Source organism: Micromesistius poutassou, assembly GCF_964030765.1.
Source record: "Micromesistius poutassou genome assembly, chromosome: 19".
NCBI lineage: Eukaryota > Metazoa > Chordata > Actinopteri > Gadiformes > Gadidae > Micromesistius > Micromesistius poutassou.
Window position 1 is genome coordinate 489,547 of NC_140289.1, and position 22,500 is coordinate 512,046.

Genomic DNA, 22,500 nt, shown 5'->3' on the forward strand with positions numbered 1-22,500 from the left:
AAAAGCAGGATCGTTTGTTCCCCAAACACAGAAACCTCATCCAGATCCTCGGCTCGCAACGGGGTGATGATCCAAGACCCAACGCTACGCTAACCCACAGGCCCCGCCCCCCCCCCCCCCCCCCCCCCCCCCCGGCCTGTTCCATTCTGACCGCAGGGGTGAGCCTGGCTTCAGACAGGGCTTTATTCGCCCCTCTGTACGGTGCCCTGCCGCCTACACTAATAATAAAGAGGGGAAAGTGATGAGCTGGTATGTGCTATTGTTACAGCGGCCTTTTCTTCTGCCACACAACGTATCAACCGCCGGCCGCTCAGAGCCTTTGTGCCGGCGGGACGTCCTTCGTTAGCCGCTGGACCGCTGCTGGTGGACGGAAGACGGTGTCCACTGATTCCTGTCATTCGATGGCACGTGTGTTTCTGTTGTGTGTGTAGTTCTGTTGTGTGTGTGTGGTTCTGTTGTGTGTGTGTGTGTGTTTCTGTTGTGTGTGTGTGTGTGTGTTTCTGTTGTGTGTGTGTTTCTGTTGTGTGTGTGTGTGTGGTTCTGTTGTGTGTGTAGTTCTGTGTGTGTGTGTGTTTCTGTTTGTGTGTGTGGTTCTGTTGTGTGTGTAGTTCTGTGTGTGTGTGGTTCTGTTGTGTGTGTGGTTCTGTTGTGTGTGTAGTTCTGTGTGTGTGTGTGTGTGGTTCTGTTGTGTGTGTGTGGTTCTGTTGTGTGTGTGTGTGGTTCTGTTGTGTGTGTGTGTGTGTGTGTGTGTTTCTGTTGTGTGTGTGTGTGGTTCTGTTGTGTGTGTAGTTCTGTGTGTGTGTGTGTGTGTTTCTGTTTGTGTGTGTGGTTCTGTTGTGTGTGTAGTTCTGTGTGTGTGTGGTTCTCTGTGTGTGTGTGGTTCTGTTGTGTGTGTGTGTGTGTTTCTGTTGTGTGTGTGTGTGTGTTTCTGTTGTGTGTGTGTGTGGTTCTGTGTGTGTGTGTGTGTGTGTGTGTGGTTCTGTGTGTGTGTGGTTCTGTGTGTGTGTGTGTGTGTGTGTGTGTTACTGGAATTAAATGCTCTTCTTTCTATAGTTTGTTAAGTTACCGGTCAGTGTTACGTTTTTTGGGGTCCAGATACGAAAAATAAGTAATTATAAAAGACATATCATGAATTAATCTGAATGGAGTAAGATGGCAAGCTGTTTTATACACAAATGCACACTTTAGGGGCCTGAAATCTGACAGAAGATTACTTTATATTAAAACAAAAAAAAATGACTTGAGATTTATGGAAATTGATAGAAATATATAAATGAAAATAGAGATACCTGTGCTCGACCGAGGCCACGATGAATCCGTTTGAAGCCAGTTCAGCACACACAGCGGAATACAAAGTCCTGGCAGACACACGACATGAGTACAGTGAGGAGGATCAAACAGTAACTTTATATTGTGGATAACCAGGTTATAGTTTAAGCAGATGTGTGGTCGAGAGGAAGTGTGGATTATAGTGCTACAGTGGTGGGGGTTATTGTATATTTGGGTCATTTTGGTTTATATGTTGGTCATTTTGGATAATAAGTGGATAATAGGGTAGTTTATATAGCGGCTATAGTGAATAATATGTGTCATAGTGTTAGTTGTTCACTTGTGTTGTAGGTGGTGGTGTTGTGGGTGGTGGTGTTGTGGTGGTGGTGTTGTAGGTGGTGGTGGTGTGGGTGATGTTGTAGGTGGTGGTGGTGTGGGTGGTGGTGTTGTAGGTGGTGGTGTTGTGGGTGGTGGTGTTGTTGTGGTGGTGGTGTTGTAGGTGGTGGTGTGGGTGGTGGTGGTGTAGTAGGTGGTGGTGTGGGTGGTGGTGTTGTAGGTGGTGGTGGTGTTGTGGTGGTGGTGTAGTAGGTGGTGGTGTGGTGGTGGTGTGGGTGGTGTTGTAGGTGGTGGTGTGGGTGGTGGTGGTGTTGTGGTGGTGGTGTAGTAGGTGGTGGTGTGGTGGTGGTGTGGGTGGTGTTGTAGGTGGTGGTGTGGGTGGTGGTGGTGTAGTAGGTGGTGGTGTGGGTGGTGGTGTTGTAGGTGGTGGTGGTGTTGTGGTGGTGGTGTAGTAGGTGGTGGTGTGGTGGTGGTGTGGGTGGTGTTGTAGGTGGTGGTGTGGGTGGTGGTGATGTTGTGGTGGTGGTGTAGTAGGTGGTGGTGTGGGTGGTGTTGTAGGTGGTGGTGTGGGTGGTGGTGGTGTTGTGGGTGGTGGTGTGGGTGGTGGTGTAGTAGGTGGTGGTGTGGGTGGTGGTGGTGTTGTGGGTGGTGGTGTGGGTGGTGGTGTTGCAGTAGCCAGTAGGTGTAGGAGAGTCCTGCGTGGGCTCACCTGAAGGCTCCCAGCCCGTGGCTGAAGACGACCACGGGACACTTCTCGTTGCTCTTGAAGGGCGCGTCCAGGTAGGCGGGGATCTTAAAGGATCCTGAGGAGACGGAACAACGGACCACAGTGAGAGCGGAGCGGAGCCCCCTGCAGCCGCGCCCGCTGACGTCAGACTACAGTGTGGAGCGTTTCACGTCATCTGTAGACCAGGGGCTGGAAGTACAGCTGTTCCGATATACCGCAGACACAGTATCCGTATCGGCAAGAACGCAAATCTTTGTGCCGATCCGATCCCATCACGTGACTAGCTCATTGACTACACAGGCAGAGGACATCACAAACACGTGCAGCGTGATGCTGCGTTCGTTAATGTATAAATGTAAATGATCTAGTTCTGACAACAAAAAAAAAAAACAGTTGACAGTGAGTGAACCGACTGTACATTACTGTAAGAGAAGACTTCAATAAGAACAAAGTGCTGTCAGTAGTCACAACACTAGATTCTGTATCGGTTTATACTCGGTATCTGGAAGGAAAACAAGGTCTGGCAACCTCTCTGAGGCATCTCTAAGAACATCTCTAAGAACATCTAACATCTCTAAGAACATCTCTAAGAACATCTCTAAGAACATCTCTGATAACATCTCTAAGAACATCTCTGATAACATCTCTAAGAACATCTCTAAGAACATCTCTAAGAACATCTCTGATAACATCTCTAAGAACATCTCTGATAACATCTCTAAGAACATCTCTAAGAACATCTCTGATAACATCTCTAAGAACATCTCTGATAACATCTCTAAGAACATCTAACATCTCTAAGAACATCTCTGATAACATCTGTGAGGCCGACCGAAGAGGTAGTTGAAGATCTTCTCGCTGATGGCGCGGTTGATCTTCATGAAGTCGGCCAGCCCGTTGAAGTACTCCCTGCAGGGGATCCAGTCCGGACGCCCGCCTGCCTCCAGCTTCTGGCACGGGTAGTAGAGCCGGAAGAAGGTGCCCTGGGGGGAGGGACGGGGGAGAGGGTGAGGGAGAGGGACGGGGGAGAGGGTGAGGGAGAGGGACGGGGGAGAGGGTGAGGGGGGAGTGACGGGGTAGAGGGTGAGAGAGAGGGACGGGGGAGAGGGAGGGGGGACAGGGTGGGTGAGGGTGAGGGGGTGAGGGACGGGGGAGAGCGTGAGGGGAAGAGGGTGAGAGGGTGAGGGAGAGGGACGGGGGAGAGGGTGAGAGAGAGGGACGGGGGAGAGGGTGAGGGAGAGGGACGGGGGAGAGGGTGAGAGAGAGGGACGGGGGAGAGGGGGAGGGGGGGAGGATGAGGGTGAGGGGAAGAGGGTGAGGGAGAGATCCCTGTCTGCTGCCTGCTAGGCTGATTTGACCGTATGATATACGAGTTTATAGGAGGGAGAATTTTGAAGGTGATTGTATTATAGCTATATTTTGATATTCCCATAACTTTATTTTTAAAGTAAAAACTAAATTTTTCAAGTTGTAGATCATGCAGAGCTAATAAAATGTAAGTTTTAGACACTTTCACCTAGAGCGACTTACAATGCATTCAGCTGAGGGTCAAACTGAACACTAGACAATCTGTCATGTAACCAACTTCAGTATGAATTGTATAGCTCCAGTCTGTATTTAATATATGTATCTAATGTATTTCTGTATTCATTAAAATATATTCCAGTATGTATCCCCTGTACTTCCATATGTATTTCATATATTCCGGTATGTATGTCATGTATTTCCGTATATGTATTTCATATATTCCGGTATGTATGTCATGTATTTCCGTATATGTATTTCATATATTCCGGTATGTATGTCATGTATTTCATGTATTTAACGGGGTTCCAGCTGGTTTTAGAGGGCGTTCCAGACCCTACCTTGGTAGTTTGGTCCACCATGAGGTCGGTACACCCCACCGGGTACGGACCCTTAGCTGGGGGGATCCCCAGGTTGTTGCTGCAGTGGTTCCCCATGGCACACAGACCTAGTGTGCTGGCCCCCTTATCTGTCAAGGAAACAGTGAATGTACCGAGAGAGTCGTACTGATTAATTATGTTTAGGCAGAACACAACCATGGGGACATATTGACTAGGAACTGGGTACTTGGAAGAAGATTGTACTTATATTAAATGTTTATACCGTCCTGGTCTTTTTTCTTTTCTTTTTTTTTTTAGCAGATCCCCATACCAGACACAATTATATAGAGATTTTTCTTTATCCTTTGTTTGAGTAAATATCTTGTTCACTTCGAAGTTATTTCAAAAGTTTTAAGATGTTTTTTGTTAAGAGGAATTTCTGACAAGTTAGTTTATATTTTTTACTTCAGATGGAAATGATTAATTATTATATAATTTCTCCATTTGTCCGCCTCTCTCTCTCATAGGTGAGCGTTTACATAATTTCCATTTGAAACGTGGTAATCTCACGAACAGAATTGTGTCAGTGTTTATAATGGACAGATCGATCAACCCGTTGTATCAAATAACCGTGACAGTTACTGGGTTAGAGGTCATATTGACTCAAGATCAGTGATTAAAATGGAAACACACCACAACTATATTTTAAGACGGATCAAACGCCACCATTCAACCAGCCCATACCTGTCCTCGACCACGCGTAGATCCTCTTGCCTAACAGCTGTACCAGTCCTCCATTAGAGAACATATAGGGCGACACCGCTCACTAGAAAACACTAATCTCTGATTTGATCTTTTGACTAAAAGAGCAGAAACTAGAGCCGGGCCCGGGTTGAGGTTAGCGGAGCTGCGGGACGCGGTGTCTCTGTGTGCACAGCCCAGGTGTAGTGAGCGATCTGGGGCAGAAGGGTGAGGCTGAGTCACTCGGGAGTGGCGAGTCCACCAATGTTTGACAGCCCGCTCGCACGCTAGCCGGGGCTAGGCTAGTGGTAAACAATGATAGCCCGGGCTAGGCTAGTGGTAAACAATGATAGCCCGGGCTAGGCTAGGCTAGTGGTAAACAATGATAGCCCGGGCTAGGCTAGGCTAGTGGTAAACAATGATAGCCGGGGCTAGGCTAGTGGTAAACAATGATAGCCCGGGCTAGGCTAGGCTAGTGGTAAACAATGATAGCCCGGGCTAGGCTAGGCTAGTGGTAAACAATGATAGCCGGGGCTAGGCTAGTGGTAAACAATGATAGCCCGGGCTAGGCTAGTGGTAAACAATGATATCCGGGGCTAGGCTAGTGGTAAACAATGATAGCCCGGGCTAGGCTAGTGGTAAACAATGATAGCCCGGGCTAGGCTAGTGGTAAACAAGCAGATCTGTTGAACGCTAATGCTAACCCAGGCTAGGCTATCTGGGAGTGAGGATGGGGCTAGTGTTGAAGTCTATGGACACATAACCAGAGCTGCTGATAGGGAGTTATTTAACTTTATGCCATATAAATGTTTGTTTGTACCATGTAATAAAGAACTATGTCCACGTCGTTTTGTTTATTTTGTTATTTTATTTTAGACCTTTTAATATTAGATCTCCAGCCGATAACTTTACAATAGGAATTAAGTCATCATCTCCAGTTAAGTCAAACACCAATCCCAGAAATTGTCCCAACACTTTATATTGTCCACGTAGGACTAAATAATATTTTTTATTAAGAGTTATATTGTAAACGATTCCCCCTTTCTTCTTGTACTGGGAACAAACCAGTAACGACTTTGGACCGTTTATCATACAGTGCTGAAGCACTGGGGCAGTGCGGCAGTGGGTGCAGTGAGCGGGTCCTCCGGGGCTGCAGGGGGCGCTGTGACGGGGAACCACACCCGGTAGAGCCGAGTGGAGAACTGTGTTGCCAGATTGGGGCAGATTCCCCGCTCAATCTGGCAACGCTGGCTGCAGCGTTGCAGCCAGTGCGGAAATCTGGCCCAATCTGGCAACACTGGTGGAGAGAACAACACACTGAGCATGTACTGCCAGAGCTAATGCTAGCAGAGCCAGCTAGTCAATTCAACATAATTCTTAACCTCTGGGTGTCAAAATGAAACTGGTGAGTAACGCGGCCTCGTCCCGGTGGTTGTGAACTAGTATCCGACCGTGAGGTCCGGTGAGCGGCTCGAGTTGGTCTGAACAAGCCTCTGTTTCCCACCACAGCTAACCCCCATCTAGCATCATTCATTCATGAGTCTGATCAAACTCTGCAATACTACTGACTCAACTCGTAGCTGTGTGTGTGTGTGTGTGTGTGTGTGTGTGTGTGTGTGTGTGTGTGTGTGTGTGTGTGTGTGTGTGTGTGTGTGTGTGTGTGTGTGTGTGTGTGTGTGTGTGTGTATACACGCGCGCGTGTGTACATACCGGTGAATACGTGACAGATACGTTGGTTGGTTGTCCATTTTTGAGCGAAATGAACAATGTCTGTGTACCCCTGTCTACTGTACCCCAGTACTGTTTATCAGGACACCCGACGCTGCCCTGCAATGTGCTCAAGTTTAAATCCACCACCATCATGCTGGACTGTGGCCTGGACACCACGTCCGTCTTGAACTTCTTGCCGTTGCCCCTGGTGCACAGGTGAGTCTGGTTCGAGCAGCGACAGGTGCACCCGTTGGGGAATGTTTGCCCCTCTTGTGTAAAGTCTCTCATGGTGTCGTGTGTCTCTCTCTCTCTCTCTCTCTCTCTCTCTCTCTCTCTCTCTCTTTTCTTTGGTTCGTTAGTCCCAGACTCTCCAAGCTGCCAGGCTGGGTGTCGAAGGACGGAGCGATCAACTTGGAGAAGGTATAGGAGGGTCTGTTTGTGTCTGATTGGGTTTGTGGGGACACTGTGGTCACTAACTCGTATAAGCATGCTTTACACAGGCTAGGAACGGCACCCATAATGTACAGACATGATATACAAATTGGTTAATAATATGTGTTATGTTTATTTGTTTTAGTCATGATAAATGAATGTGGATGAATTGTATTTAAAAACTGTGGCTTGCTTGGCCAGGATGAGATAGTAGATTTTATGTAGTAATAGTTGTACCAAATCCATTATACCATGTACAGTACCGCACAGCACTACATCTGTGTTGTGTTGTGTTGTTGTGCGTCCAGGAGCTGAAGGAGTGTGGTGGCAGGGTGTTTGTGGACTCCCAGCCGGAGCTCTGTCTTCCAGAGGTAAACAAACAGCAGGCCTTTGACTGAACTGTAACAGACGACACCACAGGGCCATACACGCTCTGCAGTTGTGTTGCTGAATACAACTGAGTATATAACCTGAACCAAAATATATGCATTTTAAAATGACAGAAGGTTATAGTATAAAAGGCTAAACCAACCTACAACCTACTCTTAGTTAATACACTGCTATTACTACTATAACTACTGCTGCTACTACTACTACTACTACAACTACGACTAGTGCTACTTTTATTAATACTAGTACTATTACTAATACCACTACTAAAACTACTAGTACTATTAATTCTACTACTACTATTAATACTATGACTTCTACTACTTTTATAAATACTACTACTAAAAATACTAGTACTATTAATACTACTACTACTTAGAATACTACTGGTACCACCACTACTACTACTACTAGTCATGATCTTGATAATCAAGGTCAAACATGTTATTCCATGTTATTCTACGTTGTGATGTTAACACACGGCCCTCTCCAGAGGGAGCTGATGGACCTGTCCACCATCGACGTCATCCTGATCTCCAACTACCACTGCATGATGGCGCTGCCCTACATCACGGAGCACAGCGGCTTCACCGGCACTGTGTACGCCACGGAGCCCACGCTGCAGATCGGCCGGTAGGGAGGGATTCACATGAACTCTTTCTTTTTTGTGTAAGATGCTGATTGATGATTGATGGGGATCAGTTGAACTTCAAACACGCTTTTATTTAATTGAAGTTCAGTGTTAAGGCTTCCGGTTGGTTGTTTCCTCCTCCAGGTTGCTGATGGAGGAGCTGGTCAACCACATGGAGCGGGTGCCCAAAGCCCAGTCCGCCACCTGCTGGAAGAACAAGGAGATACAAAGGTTCACATGCTGTTTGTTCTCCTCTCAAAACACAGAGTACCTTTTTTAATATGCAATGATGTGTGAAGCAGGAAAGTGTAGCTGAAAGGTTCTGGGTTCGATCGCTGTGTCCGCATTCTCCTGCATGACACGTAGCCCAATTCAGATGCTGCTTTGGAAAAAGATGACTGAATATCTATAGATTATGAAGACGTTTCTGTAGTAGGATGTAATGGTGTTAACGGGCGGGGGTGGGGTTTGTGTGTATGTTGGGTCCAGGCTGCTGCCCGGGCCGCTGAAGGATGTGGCGGAGGTGTGGGCGTGGAAGAGATGCTACACCATACAGGAGGTCAACTCGGCTCTCAGCAAAGTGCAGCTGGTCGGATACTCCCAGAAAGTGGTAAAATACCTTCTGTTGGGGACACACACGACTCTCACCATGATGTACCTGTGGACCCATCGCTGTCGCTTCCTTCTGCTCCTGTGGGAACGCGAGTGCAGATGTGAACACCTAACATCTGGTTTGTGTTGTTGTTGTTGTTGTGGTTGTTGTTCAGGAGTTGTTTGGCGCTGTGCAGGTGTCCCCTCTGAGCTCCGGCTACTCATTGGGCAGCTCGAACTGGATCATCCAATCACATTACGAGAAGGTCTCCTATATGTCCGGCTCCTCCCTCCTCACCACACATCCACAGGTAAGACGCACGTGGAACCCACTTAAAGGTCCAACTGTTTCACCACCAGGTGTCGATTAGTCTTTACAGGATTTCAAAATCCCCATCCCATTGCGTCATCACACGTGGGAGTGTCCATTCATCTGTGATGGGTAGATCAACCTCCCAGTTGGTACAGTCCACTGGTTAGGCTGGTACGTTGATGGACCTATCACACGTTGTTGGTAAAATAGGGTTCCTTTAATAATACTGGAGAGGAACCAAGAAGTAAAGTCTGCTGTTGATGGAGTCGTAAGAACGGTCTAAAGTCAAACCTGACCTCCTCCTCCTCCTCCTCCTCTTCCTCCTCCTCCTCCTCCTCCTCCTCCGTCTCTCCAGCCGATGGACCAGAGCTCCCTGAAGAACAGCGACATCCTGATCCTGACCGGTCTCACACAGATGCCCACCGCCAACCCAGACGGCATGCTGGGAGAATTCTGCAGCAACCTGGGTAGGTTCTTCTGACGAGACCCGTCTGGGGGTGTCGGCCTGAAGGACGCGTTTTCAGTCAGAACCAAACGATGACATCGGTGATCTGCACGAACAAAGAATCACTGACTCGCCTTTTGAGAATGAACAAAACACGTTGATCGTCGTTCGTACGCCGTAGCCCCTCAAAGGCACTGCTGTCGTTGATGAGTGTAGTCTAGCTGTGGTTACGGCGATTGGCTCCCGGCTGAAAGGTACCGGGTTCCGTCCCCGATGCCCACAGCCTGCCTGTACCCGCAACAATAACCCTCCCTTCAGCGCTCCGATCAGAGAGAGAGTGTCCTCGGTGGTCCTGACGTTGTTGGCATGCCGCCCGTAGCCATGACGATCCGCGCGGGGGGCAACGTGCTGGTGCCGTGCTACTCGTCGGGCGTGATCTACGACCTGCTGGAGTGCCTGTACCAGTTCATCGACAGCGCCAACCTGGGCAGCACGCCCTTCTACTTCATCTCCCCCGTCGCCAACAGCTCCCTGGAGTTCTCCCAGATCTTCGCCGAGTGGTGAGGGGGGCTTTGAATTTGAAATAGTTATTTTTCTTATTTTGAATTTTTCACAATAAAGATTGTCTGTGCTTATATTTGTGTCAACCAGGATCAACATGAGCTAACTTGTACTTGTACGCTTGTTTACTTATTGTTTTGATTCAAAGCCTCATTTCTTTAATCAGTGATTGTTACTTTCTGATCAGTGTTTGACTCCTCGTGCCTGGCCAACCTGTTGATTGCGTGTGTTTTCTGTGTGGCCTTGTCCAGGCTCTGTCACAACAAACAGTCCAAGGTTTACCTCCCGGAGCCGCCCTTCCCCCACGCAGAGGTGGGTGCTGCTGCTGCCGCCGCTGCGTATCCATTAAGGAACGTTCTGCTGTGTAAACAGGAGGACTAGTCTCTGGTTTCACACCTGGTTTTCCCAGAATTCCACATTTTCAAACAGTAATATTGGTTCACACCTGGTTTCAAACAAGTTAACAGCATGAATTGTAACCCGGTTTCACACCTGTTCTCCTACGTTCTCCTGTGTGAACAGCAGGACTAGTCTCTGTCTGGCTTCACACCTGTTCTCCTACGTTCTCCTACGTTCTCCTACGTTCTCCTACGTTCTCCTACGTTAACAGCGGGACTAGCGTCCGGCCTGGCGCCCGGTCCGCCCCACACGTGTACGCGGGACGGTCGAGCGTGTAGCCTGACCCCGGTGTGTGTGTCTGTCCTGCAGCTGATCCAGACCAACAAGCTGAAGCACTACCCCAGCATCCACGGGGACTTCAGCAGCGAGTTCCGGCAGCCCTGCGTGGTCTTCACCGGCCACCCGTCGCTGCGCTTCGGGGACGTGGTCCACTTCATGGAGCTGTGGGGCCGCTCCAGCCTCAACACCATCATCTTCACCGGTACGCCCCCCCCCCCGCTGCTAGCCGCTGCTAGGCTAGGCTAGGCTAGGCTAGGCTAGGCTAGGTTAGGCTAGGCTAGGCTATGTGGTTTTGTAGGTTTGGTGCAGCAGAAGGGAAAAATGGCCACAAGAACCTGAGCTGACCTCACCTACTTGATTTACCCTTTGACCCCGTCTTTATTAGACTGTTGACCTTTTATTTAACCTATACACACACATCTGTTTGATGTGTTTATTTAAATGGAGCTTGTAACAAAATAAAATGGTATAGTATTTTGGTTTGAATTTAAATAATTATTCATTATTTTTCTAAATACTACTAATTCTATCATCATCGAGTATCATCTCGAGGGGGAGGAGGAGGAGGAGGTCAGGTCTCGGGGTGAGGTCCTCAGGCTTTGTTCTCCTGCGCCCCCAGAGCCAGACTTCTCCTACCTGGACGCCCTGGCGCCCTACCAGCCGCTGGCCATGAAGTGTGTGTACTGCCCCATCGACACGCGCCTCAACTTCCACCAGGTGTCCAAGCTGCTCAAGGAGATCCAGGTGAGCCCGCCCTCCGCTTCAAACCGACCAATGGGGAGAGACGCTCATGTGCAGGACCAACAGGGGTCAGGCTCCTGGAGGAATCCACCCCCCCCCCCCCCCCCGACCCCACCCACACTAAAGAAAACCATTATGAATCCATAGTCCTGTGTTACGACCCCAGTTAGTCTCCAGGGGGGACGGGGCAGTAATGTGACATTACTGCACTGGAGTCCACCATGGCTGGTACCACTACCACTTCTTTGTTTTACTATCTTATTCACTTTATCTCGTGTTGTGGCTGTTGAGGAGTTGTACAACAAGATGGAAAAAATGTGATTCTGATTCCAATTCCTGATTCTATCAAATCGAGTTATATATGCGGTTCTATTTATTTATTTATTTATTACGCGGCTCTTCTCAGCACTGTGGAACGCTCCGTTCACCTGCACGGGCCTTCCCGACTTCCGGTGGTGAATTATTTTCCGATAATGACCAAGTGTTATAATGACCGTTAACGACCGCTGTCAAGGGAAGTGGATTTTTTCACGTCTCTCGTATCACTCCGCAAGTGATAGTCCGGTAACTTATCAACCCCAGCGTACTCGGTTGCTAAGCGACGTCAACGTCTTTGATCAACACTACCAATGGTACAAAGACACAGCGTGTGAAGTTTTTTTTTTTCGTTTTGGCAAGTAGCCGTGTAACAAGCGGGATAATGTACAGAACGTCGCCGGTCATTATCCATAATACTTGTTTCCTGATAATGACCGGCGTTCTATACATTATCCCTTCCATAACCCCCCCCCCAGCCCCTCCACGTGGTGTGTCCGGAGCCGTACACCCAGCCCCCCCCCGCCCAGTCCCACCGCTCGGACCTGATGCTGGAGCTGCAGGCCCCGCCGCTCCCCTACCGCCGCTGCTCCGTCCTCAGCCTGCCCTTCAGGCGCCGCTACGAACGCATCCACCTGCTGCCCGAGGTCAGACCCCACCTCACCGTTACACCACCCACCTCACGTTACACCACCTGCACCGTTACACCACCCACCTCACGTTACACCACCTGCACCGTTACACCACCCGCACCGTTACACCACCCGCACCGTTACACCACCCGCACCGTTACACCACCTGCACCGTTACACCACCCGCACCGTTACACCACCTGCACCGTTACACCACTTGCACCGTTACACCACCCGCACCGTTACACCACCCGCACCGTTACACCACCTGCACCGTTACACCACCTGCACCGTTACACCACTTGCACCGTTACACCACCCTCATCATAACACCACCTGCACTGTTACACCACCCTCACTGTTACACCACCCTCACGTTACACCACCCGCACAGTAACACCACCCTCACCGTTACACCACCCTCACCATTACACCACCTGCACCGTTACACCACCCTCACCATTACACCACCCGCACCGTTACACCACCCTCACAGTAACACCACCCTCACGTTACACCACCGCAACGTTACACCACCCGCAACGTTACACCACCCTCACGTTACACCACCCTCACAGTGACCCCACCCTCACAGTGACCCCACCCTCACAGTAACCCCACCCTCACAGTAACCCCACCCTCACAGTGACCCCACCCTCACCATAACTCAATCTGTAATCTGTGGTCTGCAGCTGGCGAAGTCCCTGGTGCCTTCGGAGGTCAAACCGGGCGTCTCCGTGGCAACCGTCTCCGGGATGCTGCAGTCCAAGGACAACAAGCACACGCTGCAGGTGAGCCCCGCCCCGAGGCCTGTGGGTGTCAGCGGACACGTCGCTAGTGCCCGGTGACGGAGGAGTTATGGTCACCTTTTATTCCTGTTTATCCTCACTACGTCTTCCTCCTACAGTGGGCTGTCATCACGCTCACAGCCAATCAAAACAACCAGACGTTAAGCAGACCGGATTTAAGCCAATCAAACGGCTCCCTAGAGAACCCACCGGACTTTTGTTATCCAATAGCATGTCGTCCTTTTAGCACGCCAGTCTGTCCGCACGAGGTTGACGTTCCGACTGAAGCTGTGCCCCCTCCTGTGCCCCCTCCTGTGCCCCCTCCTGTGCCCCCTCCTGTGCCCCCTCCTGTGCCCCCTCCTGTGCCCCGTTTGCCAGTCGCTGCCCAAACCGCCGCCAGCCGCCCCCACCAAGAAGAGGAAGCGGGTGGTGGAGGAGCCCCCCGAGGTGCAGGCCCCCAAGCCCCTGCTGAGCGGGGTGGTGCCCCTGGACGGCTTCCTGGCCACGCTGCACAAGGTACCCCCCCAACGACCGACGACCCAGACGACCCAGGAGAGCCTTCTGCGTGCTGAGAGGAGTATCCACTCATGGTCGAAAACGATGAGAACATCAGCCTTTCTCAGTGTGACTCGGTGTCATTAAATGAGTGGTCGTTTTATTTATATTATTATATATATATAATATATAATATATTATTATATATTATTTTATTTATACAGTGCTTTCCAGACCTTTGGCCACTCAAAGCGTTGTACAACATGGCCTCATATTCACCCATTCATACACGCATTCACACTCACACGGTGGTGTGGTGAGCCATGCACGGCGACAGCCAGCTCACTGGGAGTCTCGCTCGGGGGGGGGGGGGGGGGGGGGCACCTCGACGCGGGGGCACGGAGCGGCCGGGGGTGGGCTCTGTGCTGCTCTCCAGAGGAAGCGTATTAATGTTGTGGCAGCCCGCCTCGGGGAGTGAACCCGCCTTGGTTCAAACAGCATGCAAATCGGTTGGGTGTTACGCCACAACGGCACGTTTAATCAAACAATAAAGTCTTTCTTATAAAAGAACTAAAAGATGATCGCGTGGCGCAGCCACAACGGCTGGACTCTCCGTCCTCCCCAGCCACGAGAGAGCCCTGAATGGCTGTGGACGCCTGCCTTTAGAGCAGGCTTCCTCCCGGCTCTTCACCTTCCTCCAGGTGCTCTGCATCACGTTGATGGGGACCGGCCGGGTTGCCACAATATAAATGTACATATGAAAAAACGCTGGTCGCTACCCTCGAACCAGAGACCCAGAGACCCAGCTCCAGACCCTACATCTGACCCTCTGACCCTCTGACCTTTAACCCTCTGACCCTCTGACCTTTAACCCTCTGACCCTCTGACCCCTGACCTTTAACCTCTGACCCTCTGACCTTTAACCCCTGACCCTCTGACCTTTAACCCTCTGACCCCTGACCTTTAACCTCTGACCCTCTGACCTTTAACCCTCTGACCCTCTGACCTTTAACCCTCTGACCCCTGACCTTTAACCTCTGACCTTTAACCTCTGACCCTCTGACCTTTAACCCTCTGACCCTCTGACCTTTAACCCCCTGACCCTCTGACCTTTAACCCCTGACCCTCTGACCTTTAACCCTCTGACCCTCTGACCCCTCCCCCGCAGCACGGCATCAGCGAGGTGAAGGTGGAGGAGACGGCGGACGGCCACATCCTCCACCTGCAGGCGGAGGACGCGCTGATCCAGATGGAGGCGGACGCCACGCACATCGTGTGCGACAACAACGAGCCCATGCGCACCACGCTGCGCGACCTGGTGCTGCGCTTCCTGCAGAAGCTCTGACCCCCCTGACCCCTGAACTCTGACCCCCTGACCCCTGAACTCTGACCCCCTGACCCCTCTGGTAGCACTGCCCCCTCTGACGTCCTTCTTGAAGGGCCCCCCGTTTTGAGACGTCCTTCACCTGGCGGCCATTTTGTTTGTTTGGGTCGGGAAAACATGACGATTTCGTGGGAATGCATTCTTCATTCTTCATGCTTCATTCTTCATTCTTCATTCTTCATGCTTCATTCTTCATTCTTCATGCTTCATGCTTCATTCTTCCTGCTTCCTGCTTCCTGGGTGTAGAACCTAGAACGCAGACCTAGAGTTTTCCTGGTTCCTCTGGAGGTCGTAGGAGGATTCCCCCCCGGCCACCTCACCAACATGTGCCGCTCGGTGAAGAAGGTCTTGTTTCCGAGCCGTTTCAGCTCCCGCCCTCTAGTGACATCACAAGCGTGACTATCCAACCCGGAGGCTCGACGGACAGGTGGACCAGCCTACCGGTGGCGCTCCCGCCCATGATGTCACGAAAGGGGTTTTCTAAATGGCCTTTGATGGCTAATCAACGTCACTGGTCACTGGTGATGGAACAAGGGCTCATTTAAAGATAAAAAGACTGAACCGCAGAAACGTGGGCCCCCTGTGGGGACAGCGCCCCCCTCTGGTGGAACGTGTGCCACTGCGGTTGCTCTTTGCCCCCTGATTGGCTGATGGCAGGTGATGGAACGGTGGAGATGTGGCGCCGGTCGTGGTCGGTCTCCCTGAGCCGTGAGAACGTGAGCTGTTTGTCTGCGGCCCGGGACTGTTCTGGGTGAGGAGGGTGACCTGAAGGCTGATTGGCTCTTCTGTGTCACCAGCGCACCCCTCATCGTCTGGCCGTCCCATGTCAGTATTTACAGTATTGTTACTGTAAAATCTACTTTAGTTTTATTTTATAAAATAATATTTTGTATTAAAAACTCATTTGAGGTTTGAGAAACGGATGTAGGGTCTTTCAGTTACAGTTCCTGGTTGTCCTTTCTTCCCATTCGTCTACTTATAAGTAGTATTAATATTAATATTAGTATTAATATTTACTCTTTTCAGAGTCATGGCCTAGTAAAGATACATGTATTTTAATATTAGTTAACCAAAATAGGAAGAATGAGTACTGATGTAATAGTCATTTACACCCTTTATGAATTTACTCATTTTGAAGAGTAGAAACGGCACATTTGACCGTAGAATGTTTCTCAGATTTAAACTTTAGTGGCTGTTTAACGGTCACCTACACTGTCAATTTTAAAATACATGTACCAATTAGATTATGGTTCAAGTTCAAGTGTTTGGTGTTTAAGAGTATTGGTAAATTTAACATTAGGCTGACCCCCCCCCCCGCCTCCATTTTGAAAACAATCACAGAAGTAAAATTGACTTCAAGACAAAATCACAATACAAAGTCATGGCAAAATTTTTTTTTATTTATTGATAAACAGTTTAATGTGCCACTAAAATACACGTAATATCTCAATATAAATTATCTTACAGTGCACACCACAAGCGTCACTTAAATAAAAGTGTGAAGCAGCTGAGCTACAGCGCTAACTCAGACCGGACCACAGACCAGGACAGACAGATACACCACAGAGTTCTCTTGTCCATTTCCCAGACCGCCATTTTGAACTACAAGTAAAAAAAAAACGGTGGGGGTGGAAGACTATTGTTGTGTTATGAGAGTGTACACGTGATAAGTGTGCGTTTGGACCACCTGACTGGTCAGTGAGATGAAAGGGTTACTAGGAGACAAACAAACATGGCTGCCATAAACAGTAATCATTACTGCACCCTGCTGTCAATCAAGTGGTTTGCATAAACCTGTAATACACAAATAGTAAAGCCCGCCTTTAACTACATGTGACCAATGGCAAAGCTTGCTGTGTGTCTATTGGCTATTATTTCCTAATCTGCTTCTTCAAAGATACTACTGCTTATAGAAGCAAACTATCATCGAAATATCCAAGCAGATTTAGAAAAATAGTCTTTTACGTGGGGAGTAATATAATAAAAATAAACCCAATATATAAGAATAAGACCCTGTTTTAACATGACAGTATCGCTCCCTGTTCGGTTTAGTATAGTAGAAATAAGACGGGGTGGTGACATCACTTCCTGGCTGCTGTCACACCGGGTTTGAACCCTAACAGGATGTGGTGCTATAAACACAGCAGGGACAGGAGCCTTCTAGGGCAGGGGGGAGACGGGCTGGGGGGAGGGCCGAGGGCCAAGGGGGGGGGGAGGGTGAGGGCCGAGGGGGGAGGGAGGGTGAGGGTCCTTACAGGAATAGTATTCTAATGCTCTGTTTGTGACTTGTAGGTCATTCGTCCAAAAGGTTCCAACAGGCGTGCTGTTAAGTTGCCGCCCCACAAACGCACACCAGGTGTAACTAACACACACACACACACACACACACACACACACACACACACACACACACACACACACACACACACACACACACACACACACACACACACACACACACTAAAGAGGGCTGGGATCGCTGTCAGTGGTGTTACTCGTTGGAGTTGACGTTGTGCACGAGGCTAATTACCTTTGGATGATCCCAACGTCAGAACCTCAGCGTTCAGCACGCCAACCCCTGGTTGGACGCCCTCGTCCTCCCCCCTCCCCCTCCCAAACACCTGTTAACCAATCAGACGGTGAGGGGGGCTCCCTTAAACCCACCGGCGCGTACCTTCCTCCACCACGTCAGGAAATAACTAAATTAAGAAAAAAGAGAGCAGAGCTGACTGGCTCTGGTCAGCGGTCGGTCGGTCGGTCACATGATGGGCTGTGGTTGATCGGGGTGTCAGTGCGTGTTCCTCTGGGGGGGGGCGGTCGGCGGCGTTGGGGGCGGAGCTACTTGGACTCCTTCTCGGCCTCCACCAGCGCGGAGCGGATTCCCATCTTGTTGAGCTCGTCCACCAGGTCGCCGCTCTGGTGCATCTGCAGCAGGATGTCGCAGCCGCCCACGAACTCGCTGTTCAGGTACACCTGGGGGATGGTGGGCCAGTTGGAGAACTCCTTGATGCCTGTGGTGGTGGTGGTGGGGAGGAGGAAAAGCGTCAAGTGTGTTTCAAATCGTGAGGTCGCCGGTTCGAGTGACTCTGTGACCAATGTTATGAACAAATGTTAATTCTACGACTTGAAGTGTTAAAGAAGTAAAGATAATTCCACTTTGAAGAAGATAAAGCGTTGGATCTTATTTAAAATGTGTCTTGTGTGCTTATCCGTTAGGAATAAGGTAGTTTACTAGTTTTCCATGTTTCCAGTGTTCAGGAGCATTAGGATATTTGGTCATTTACGGTCTGAACCAACTCGCCCACTTTGGAGCCATTGCCAGATCTCCCAGGCTCGAAAACAAGCCCTGCTAACTAAACAGAGTGACGTCGTCCGTTTCTTAACTTCCTTGTCTGAACTGAGGGTCTGTCTGCAGGCCACACACACAATAGAGGCTTCACGACTCTGTAACGCACAGTGACGTTGACAAAAACTACTGTTTCCTCCTCACTTTAACAGATTTTAACGTTTGACGTAAAGGCCGCCCCACCCCACCCCTGTGGCGGAGCTGGTGAGGACTGATAAAAGTGGAGCCCCCCCCCTCCCCCCACAATGAGTGGCAGACCCCTTCAGACTAGAAACCCCCATAAAGCACGGTGTTGAAATGACGCAATGGGATAAACGGGCACCATCTGATGAAATGTTGCCAAAGAGGATTTTAACAATAACTTTTGGTTTAAATTTAACGAAAAAAACGAAGTCGTGCCGAACCCACACAGCGCAGTTCATCAGGACCAGTCCGGGTCATCAGGACCAGTAACCGGACCACTGACCCGGCCCATCGGGACCAGTCCAGTACCACGGACCACGGGCCTTGTCGGAGGTCCCTGGTTGAACCCACACAGCCCCGGGTCCATCAGGACCAGTGACCACTGACCTTGTCGGAGGTCCTGGTCGTCCAGCACGTTGTACGCCGCGTAGTCGTCCACCCCGTGCATGCGGAGGATCTGCACCACCGCGTTACTGAAGCCGCACATGGGCTGGGCCGGGGTCCCCTTGATGAACACCACCACCTTGTCCTTCTTCACCATCTCCCCCAGGGTCTGCTGCATGTCCGTGGCGGCGCACAGCAGCCGCGCGGCGGTGAACGACGCCGGCCCGGCGGGGAGCCGCATCGACGGGTGCCCCGCCGCGCCGAGCCGCAGACAGCGAACGCTGGATCGGATCAGGTTGTTCATGTTGTCCGCTTGACGGTGCGGTGGTGTAACGACACAGGGGGTGTTTGTTTTGATTAGTTGTCGATCACACACGGCAGGAGACGAGGGTTAAGTAAAGTCAATGTCCTTCTGCTTACCAACGTAACCTAGCGTCAGCCGTCACAAGGGCCGCAGCCGACGCTGATTGGCCGGCAGCTCACTGTGATGTCCCCCATTGGTGGAGCGTCGTGTCCGTCAAACCTTACGCAATGCAATGTAATTCGGATAAAAATAGATTTAAAGTTGTTTTGTTATTATTAAATACGTTCTTCGTTGTTTTCAAACTAAACACGAACGTGATTTTACGCAACATTAAAGGATTGTATTACTGCGCGATCAAAAATATATAAAACCCATAACCTTTCCGGGTCGAAACCGGATTTAATCCGCTTCCGGGTCGACCCGTGGGAGTCGGAAGTGGACGATTGTTGATTTTCGAAGCATGGCGGCGAAAACCGATACGCAGAAAGACCCAACGGGGAAGCCCTCCAAGCACGGGGGCGGCAAGGAGTCCAAGAAGCTCATCATCGCCAAGACCCCCGCGGAGGAGCAGCGGCTGAAGCTCGAGCGGCTGATGCGCAACCCGGACAAGCCCGCGCCCATCCCGGAGCGGCCGCGGGACTGGAACCCGCGCGCCCCGCCGGAGTTCGTCCGGGACGTGATGGGCTCCAGCGCCGGGGCCGGCAGCGGCGAGTTCCACGTCTACCGCCACCTGCGCCGCAGGGAGTACCAGCGGCAGGACTTCCTGGACAAGATGTCGGACAAGGTGAAGCAGGACATCGACTACCTGGACAAGGTGGAGGAGAACAAGAGGGCGGCGGACGACCGCACCGCCAAGCGCCGCAGGAAGAGGGACAAGCTGAAGAGGAAGAAGCTGAGCGCCAAGAAGGCGAAGGAGGACTCCGCCAAGGAGGAGGCCGGAGAGAAGAGCTCCAGCGGCAGCAGTGACGACGACGACGACGGCGAGAAGGAGGCGGAGGACGATGCGGAGGCTCCCAGTTTCGTGATGGGCAGGAAGTAACAACCAGTACCCCACCAGTACCGCTCTGCGTGTATGACTGTTGGGCCGGTACCCCACCAGTACCGCCCTGTGTGTATGACTGTTGGGCCAGTACCCCACCAGTACCGCCCTGTGTGTATGACTGTTGGGCCAGTACCCCACCAGTACCGCCCTGTGTGTATGACTGTTGGGCCAGTACCCCACCAGTACCGCCCTGTGTGTATGACTGTTGGGCCAGTACCCCACCAGTACCGCTCTGCGTGTGACTGTGCTGATGCTGGGGGGGGGGGGGGGGTGGAGGTCTTCATTTGGATGTGAAGGTGATCTGATCCCAGGGTTCTTTGGTGGAATGGATTTGGTGGATTGGACTTGAGAAGCAGAATCGCACATCATTGAAATCGTCGTCACGTAATGTCGTCTAACCCGGACTGCTGTACAATGGAACCTATATGGACGTCTTCTAAAACCCCATGGACATATTGACTCTAATTGTAATTCATCATTCGTCATTTAGCTGTTCTGATATGTTTTTTTTTTTTTGTCTTAAATATTCATGACCTGTACATTTATTGAAAGATGTTGGTTTTTGTCGGTCTTGTTTCTCTCTTCACCAGAAAAGCTGTTTCCTTGTATAGTAATCGTAAGAACAATTAATGGACCATCTTTCAGACGGTAATCTCCTTTCATCCCCGGGTCGTGTGTGATCAGCTTCAGAAGGCGTTCCCGACTTGTGTGTTAGAATTGAAGGTAAAGTCCGCCCCCCTACTATACCTGTTGTATTTTTATTATGATCTCCTAAGTGTTTTAATAAAAAAAGAAAGAAAATGTGCTTAAGTTTCCTGACCTATTTCTTTATCTAGACTTCTCTTTACTAATCATTGTGGTAATAATAAGATAACAAACTGACCTGTCCTGTCCTAGAGTGGACCGGGTCATTTCCCAGGATGCATTGCGACTTTGTAAACGCGGCCCCTTGCGAGCTCTGCAAGTGTGGCCCCCTCAAAGTCGCAGAGAGTAACTCAAGGAATGAAAAGGCGTGGCTCCTGCAGGGGCTGGAGGCCCACGTGCGATGTTCCTTGGACACGTTGATGACCCCCCAGGTCTGACCCTGTTACCCTGTGACCCTGTTAGGAGAGAGGAGGCAGTGGGGGTGTAGTGTGTTAGGAGAGAGGAGGCAGTGGGGGTGTAGTGTGTTAGGAGAGAGGAGGCAGTGGGGGTGTAGTGTGTTAGGAGAGAGGAGGCAGTGGGGGTGTGTTAGGAGAGAGGAGGCAGTGGGGGTGTAGTGTGTTAGGAGAGAGGAGGCAGTGGGGGTGTAGTGTGTTAGGAGAGAGGAGGCAGTGGGGGTGTAGTGTGTTAGGAGAGAGGAGGCAGTGGGGGTGTGTTAGGAGAGAGGAGGCAGTGGGGGTGTAGTGTGTTAGGAGAGAGGAGGCAGTGGGGGTGTAGTGTGTTAGGACAGAGGAGGCAGTGGGGGTGTGTTAGGAGAGAGGAGGCAGTGGGGGTGTAGTGTGTTAGGGGGGTGGAGTGTGTTAGGGAGAGCTGATCCTGTCCGATGCCTTTTCCACTGAGACGTTCCCAGTGTGTAGGTGATGGTTGAGTGGTTTGTACTGGTGCAGGACCACGGTGGAGGTGGACCGTGTGGTAAGTGTTCCAACGGCCCAGCAGCAGTCATCGCTCTAATGTCACCTGCAGGATGATGTGCAGCCAGCCTCTTTGGATGACCACATCAGATTTGTGGAGAAGCCTTTAAGTCTTGACTCTTGATTTGAATGCTTTTGATTCCACTGGACTTAATGTTTGTTTGTTTTTAGTTTTTTTTTGAGCAAGGTATCCAACTTGTTTTTATCATGTTGAAATTAAATGATTTGATTTAAAATAGTTCAGTCTGTTTCATGTTTTCACTGTGACAATGCTGTCTGCACTAACGTCTACAAAAGAAAAGAGCCTAAAGTGTAGTCGGAGCTCAAGGTTCATTGCTTTAGGGTTCATGTTACAAAGAAACACCCAGCAACTCAGAGATATGGTCTTTATCGGTTCATCATTTCAGAATAAAAAAAACAGAGCTTGTAGTAAATCTTGAAACTTTATTAGATGGCCTCATTTGTGTTCATGTTAGGGCTCAGATAAATCAAAATCATGTTTTCACCACCTTTTGCATTTTCTTGAGTGAGCAAAAAAAAAAAATCTGCATGAAAAAGTATTTTTTCTTCCTACTGGATTCAGCTGTAAACCATGAGACGGGATA

General features: G+C 50.2%; 4 protein-coding genes across 4 annotated transcripts in view; 2 read left to right on the forward strand and 2 right to left on the reverse strand.

Moving 5' to 3' along the window:
* Nucleotides 1–5,437, reverse strand: part of pla2g7 (phospholipase A2, group VII (platelet-activating factor acetylhydrolase, plasma)) — a 12,079-nt gene extending 6,642 nt beyond the window's left edge. The window contains exons 1-5 of the mRNA XM_084484214.1: nucleotides 4,921–5,437; nucleotides 4,198–4,325; nucleotides 3,165–3,315; nucleotides 2,315–2,408; nucleotides 1,241–1,358 (exon numbers count right to left, since the gene is read on the reverse strand). Of these exons, the coding sequence (XP_084340340.1) occupies nucleotides 1,241–1,358; nucleotides 2,315–2,408; nucleotides 3,165–3,315; nucleotides 4,198–4,325; nucleotides 4,921–4,984 (555 nt within the window). The 5' untranslated portion in view covers nucleotides 4,985–5,437. The remainder of the gene's footprint in view (nucleotides 1–1,240; nucleotides 1,359–2,314; nucleotides 2,409–3,164; nucleotides 3,316–4,197; nucleotides 4,326–4,920) is intronic.
* Nucleotides 5,438–6,206: 769 nt separating this feature from the next.
* ints9 (integrator complex subunit 9) lies at nucleotides 6,207–15,942 on the forward strand. The gene is made up of 17 exons (XM_084484044.1): nucleotides 6,207–6,322; nucleotides 6,716–6,843; nucleotides 6,987–7,047; nucleotides 7,368–7,430; nucleotides 7,943–8,082; nucleotides 8,225–8,311; nucleotides 8,570–8,690; nucleotides 8,848–8,982; nucleotides 9,340–9,451; nucleotides 9,809–9,989; nucleotides 10,242–10,302; nucleotides 10,699–10,870; nucleotides 11,288–11,412; nucleotides 12,204–12,371; nucleotides 13,049–13,147; nucleotides 13,523–13,660; nucleotides 14,808–15,942. Exons 1-17 carry the CDS (start codon nucleotides 6,314–6,316, stop codon nucleotides 14,982–14,984), a joined length of 1,977 nt encoding a protein of 658 aa, XP_084340170.1. The 5' UTR covers nucleotides 6,207–6,313; the 3' UTR covers nucleotides 14,985–15,942.
* A 469-nt stretch (nucleotides 15,943–16,411) lies between these two features.
* Nucleotides 16,412–19,361, reverse strand: glrx5 (glutaredoxin 5 homolog). Its single transcript, XM_084484076.1, has 2 exons — nucleotides 18,940–19,361; nucleotides 16,412–18,034 (listed from the first exon to the last, which is right to left on the reverse strand). Exons 1-2 carry the CDS (start codon nucleotides 19,238–19,240, stop codon nucleotides 17,862–17,864), a joined length of 474 nt encoding a protein of 157 aa, XP_084340202.1. The 5' UTR covers nucleotides 19,241–19,361; the 3' UTR covers nucleotides 16,412–17,861.
* A 321-nt stretch (nucleotides 19,362–19,682) lies between these two features.
* Nucleotides 19,683–21,048, forward strand: prkrip1 (PRKR interacting protein 1). Its single transcript, XM_084484072.1, has one exon. The coding sequence runs from the start codon at nucleotides 19,701–19,703 to the stop codon at nucleotides 20,277–20,279; it is 579 nt and encodes a 192-aa protein (XP_084340198.1). The 5' UTR covers nucleotides 19,683–19,700; the 3' UTR covers nucleotides 20,280–21,048.
* The last annotated feature ends 1,452 nt before the right edge of the window (nucleotides 21,049–22,500 follow it).

Excerpts from the sequence above, each read along its gene's own strand:
- prkrip1 (XM_084484072.1), top strand. The coding sequence starts at position 19,701 with ATGGCGGCGAAAACCGATACGCAGAAAGACCCAACGGGGAAGCCCTCC.
- glrx5 (XM_084484076.1), bottom strand. The coding sequence starts at position 19,240 with ATGAACAACCTGATCCGATCCAGCGTTCGCTGTCTGCGGCTCGGCGCG. Across the intron at positions 18,035-18,939 it reads CGACCAGGACCTCCGACAAG|GCATCAAGGAGTTCTCCAAC; the intron begins GTCAGTGGTCAC and ends CCACCACCACAG.
- ints9 (XM_084484044.1), top strand. Across the intron at positions 8,312-8,569 it reads AAGAACAAGGAGATACAAAG|GCTGCTGCCCGGGCCGCTGA; the intron begins GTTCACATGCTG and ends TGTTGGGTCCAG. Across the intron at positions 8,691-8,847 it reads TCGGATACTCCCAGAAAGTG|GAGTTGTTTGGCGCTGTGCA; the intron begins GTAAAATACCTT and ends GTTGTTGTTCAG.